General features: G+C 49.9%; 1 protein-coding gene across 1 annotated transcript; it reads left to right on the plus strand.

Moving 5' to 3' along the window:
- Positions 1 to 1,030: 1,030 nt before the first annotated feature.
- LOC112107214 (olfactory receptor 1052-like) lies at positions 1,031 to 2,005 on the plus strand. The gene has a single exon (XM_026659220.1). It carries the CDS (start codon positions 1,031 to 1,033, stop codon positions 2,003 to 2,005), a length of 975 nt encoding a protein of 324 aa, XP_026515005.1.
- Positions 2,006 to 2,683: the final 678 nt, after the last annotated feature.

Consider the following 2,683-nt stretch of genomic DNA (forward strand, 5'->3'; position numbering starts at 1 on the left):
CCCATGCAGTGAGGACCACTGATAGACCCAGCTGGCCTCATGTTGGGCCTGACGGTGCTCTTGCTTCATGCCTTTCTGTAACTGAGGGACAGAGGCTTGTCCTCTGAGAAAGCTCAAGCAGTAAAGTGCTGGTGGTAAGAGGATGGGTGGCATAGTGAGTATGGGTCTTTGGAAACCCCTCGTTCAATTCCTTCCTCTGTCACAGGCCCCTTGGTCAAGTCACTTAGTCTCTCTCTGCCTGGGTTCCTTATCTCTAAAGAGGGGTAATAATGCATCCATGTATGAAAGGGATTTGAGGGGGATAAATGTATTACAGGTTGTTAGATGCCGTTGTGATCGAGTAATGTAAGTGCATTAGATAGATAAGAAATGCTACTTTCACACTCATGTAGTCATGAATTAAGTTGGCACCCTAATAAATGTGTTGCAATTTCATTGGGTTTCACAGAAGCGAAAGTGGCTCTGACTATTAGTACCTGATTTTGCTGTCAGGCACTTCAGTGTAAATCCAGAATAACTCAATTGACTTTGAGAGAGGAGATAACTCAAAACATTGGGGGCAAATTCTCCTCTCAGAAACCCTAGTATAAATCCAGAGTCATAGCCAAATTAACAAAAACTCGAGTCCTTCTCACCCACAGATCTCACAGCACTTTAGGTTGAAGTTCAGTACCATTACCTCCATTTTATAGGTGGATAAACTGAGGTTTAGAGAGGGGAAGGACTTCCCCTAGGTCGTGCAACAGGCCACTACCAAAGCTGGGGATAAAACCCAGTAGAGCATTTTGTTTACTTGTGCACACTATCCTCTGGCTTAATTCCAAGATAGGACCCTGGCCTTTTTGGCCCAGTTCTGTTCTCATTTAACCTGGTGTCAATCCAGAGTGACTCAGTGGAATTCTGCTGGCCCAACTAAGATCAAAGTCTCGCCCCCAGCATTAAGACATGGAGATACTAGGACCAGCAGTGGAGGTTCCGAGCCCCTCTGTGATATTTCCCTTTCTCCTTTCCCCCCCGTCAGATCCCAAGTATGGGCAGTGGAAACAGCACCATGGTGATGGAGTTCATCCTTCTGGGCTTCACATCAAGCCCAGAGCTGCGAGCCCTGCTCTTCGCGCTTTTCTTGGTCAGCTACGTCACTGTCCTGCTGGGGAATGCCGGCCTCCTGCTGGTCATCCACCTCGATGCTCGCCTGCACACCCCCATGTACCTCTTCCTCAGGCACCTGTCCTTCGTGGACCTCTGCTACTCCTCTGCCATCGTCCCCAAGGCTCTGAACAGCTTTGTGACGGGAGACGGGACCATCTCCTTTCTGGGGTGTGCGGTGCAGTTCTGTGTCTTCGGCGGCATGCTGACCACTGAGTGCTGCCTGCTGGCCGTCATGGCCTACGACCGCTTTGTGGCCGTCTGCAAGCCGCTGCTCTACACGGTCACCATGTCTGATGGGGTTTGCACCGGGCTCCTGGCCTGCTCCTATGCCAGCGGCTTCCTGAACTCCTTAATCCAAACCCTCTGCACATTCAGCTTGCCCTTCTGCGGGGCCAACCAGGTCGACCATTTCTTCTGTGACATCACACCCCTGGTGAAGCTCTCCTGCACCGAGACCCGGAGCAATGAGACCATCATCCTGGCCTCGGCCTGCGTCATCGGTGTAATCAGCTTCCTGACCACGCTGATCTCTTACCTGTATATCTTCATGGCCATCCTCAGGATCCCCTCCCTTCAGGGCAGGCGCAAGACCTTCTCCACCTGCACCTCTCACCTCACAGCCATCTCCATCTTCTTTGGGACTCTGATCTTCATGTACTTGCGGCCCAAGCCAAGTTATTCTGCTCAGCAGTACAAAGCTGTCTCTGTGCTGTACACCCTAGTGATTCCCATGGTGAACCCCATGATCTACAGCCTGAGGAATAAGGAAGTTAAAGAGGCATTGAGGAGAAGGCTTCCTGTCACAGTCAGTGATTGGCATCTTCCCACCCTTCCCTCCCCAAAGAACCCGGCCTAAGCAGAGCTTTCTATAACACATAGGGGGAGAAGAGCCAAAGATTTGATGACATTCACAAGGAGCTTTGCTAATGATACTCTATCAAAGGTGAGCAGCAATTTTCAGTGGACCCAAGGGAGCTAGGTGCTCAAATCCATTCATATGCAATGAGAGTCGAATGCCTTTCTCTCTTAGGCCTGATCTACACTGGGGGGGGGGGGGGGGGAGTCGGCCTAAAATAGACAAGGGGGGGGGGGGAGGGAATCGATCTAAGATACGCAACTTCAGCTATGAGAATAGCGTAGCTGAAGTCGATATATCTTAGATCGACTTAGAATCACTTACTTCGTGTCCTTGCTGTGCAGAATCGACGGCCTCCGCTCCCCTGTCGACTCCACTTCCGCCTTTCGCCGTGGTGGAGTTCCGGAGTCGATGGCAGAGCGATCTGGGATCGATTTATCCACATCTACACTAGACGTGATAATCGATCCCCGATAGATCGATCACTACCCACCGATCCGGAGGGTAGGGTAGACATACCCTTAGTATCCTTTTAAAATCCCCGGGCAAGATACGACAGCGATGGGCAACAAAATAAAAACACCAAAATAAAAAATAGACAAACGATCAGACAACAGGTAATGATAGATAGATAGATAGATAGATAGATAGATAGATAGATAGATAGATAGATAGATA

Source organism: Terrapene carolina, unplaced genomic scaffold (genome assembly GCF_002925995.2).
Source record: "Terrapene carolina triunguis isolate 2854851 unplaced genomic scaffold, T_m_triunguis-2.0 Scaffold612, whole genome shotgun sequence".
Taxonomy (NCBI): domain Eukaryota; kingdom Metazoa; phylum Chordata; order Testudines; family Emydidae; genus Terrapene; species Terrapene triunguis.

Coding starts and splice junctions, on each gene's coding strand:
- LOC112107214 (XM_026659220.1), top strand. CDS start 1,031: ATGGGCAGTGGAAACAGCACCATGGTGATGGAGTTCATCCTTCTGGGC.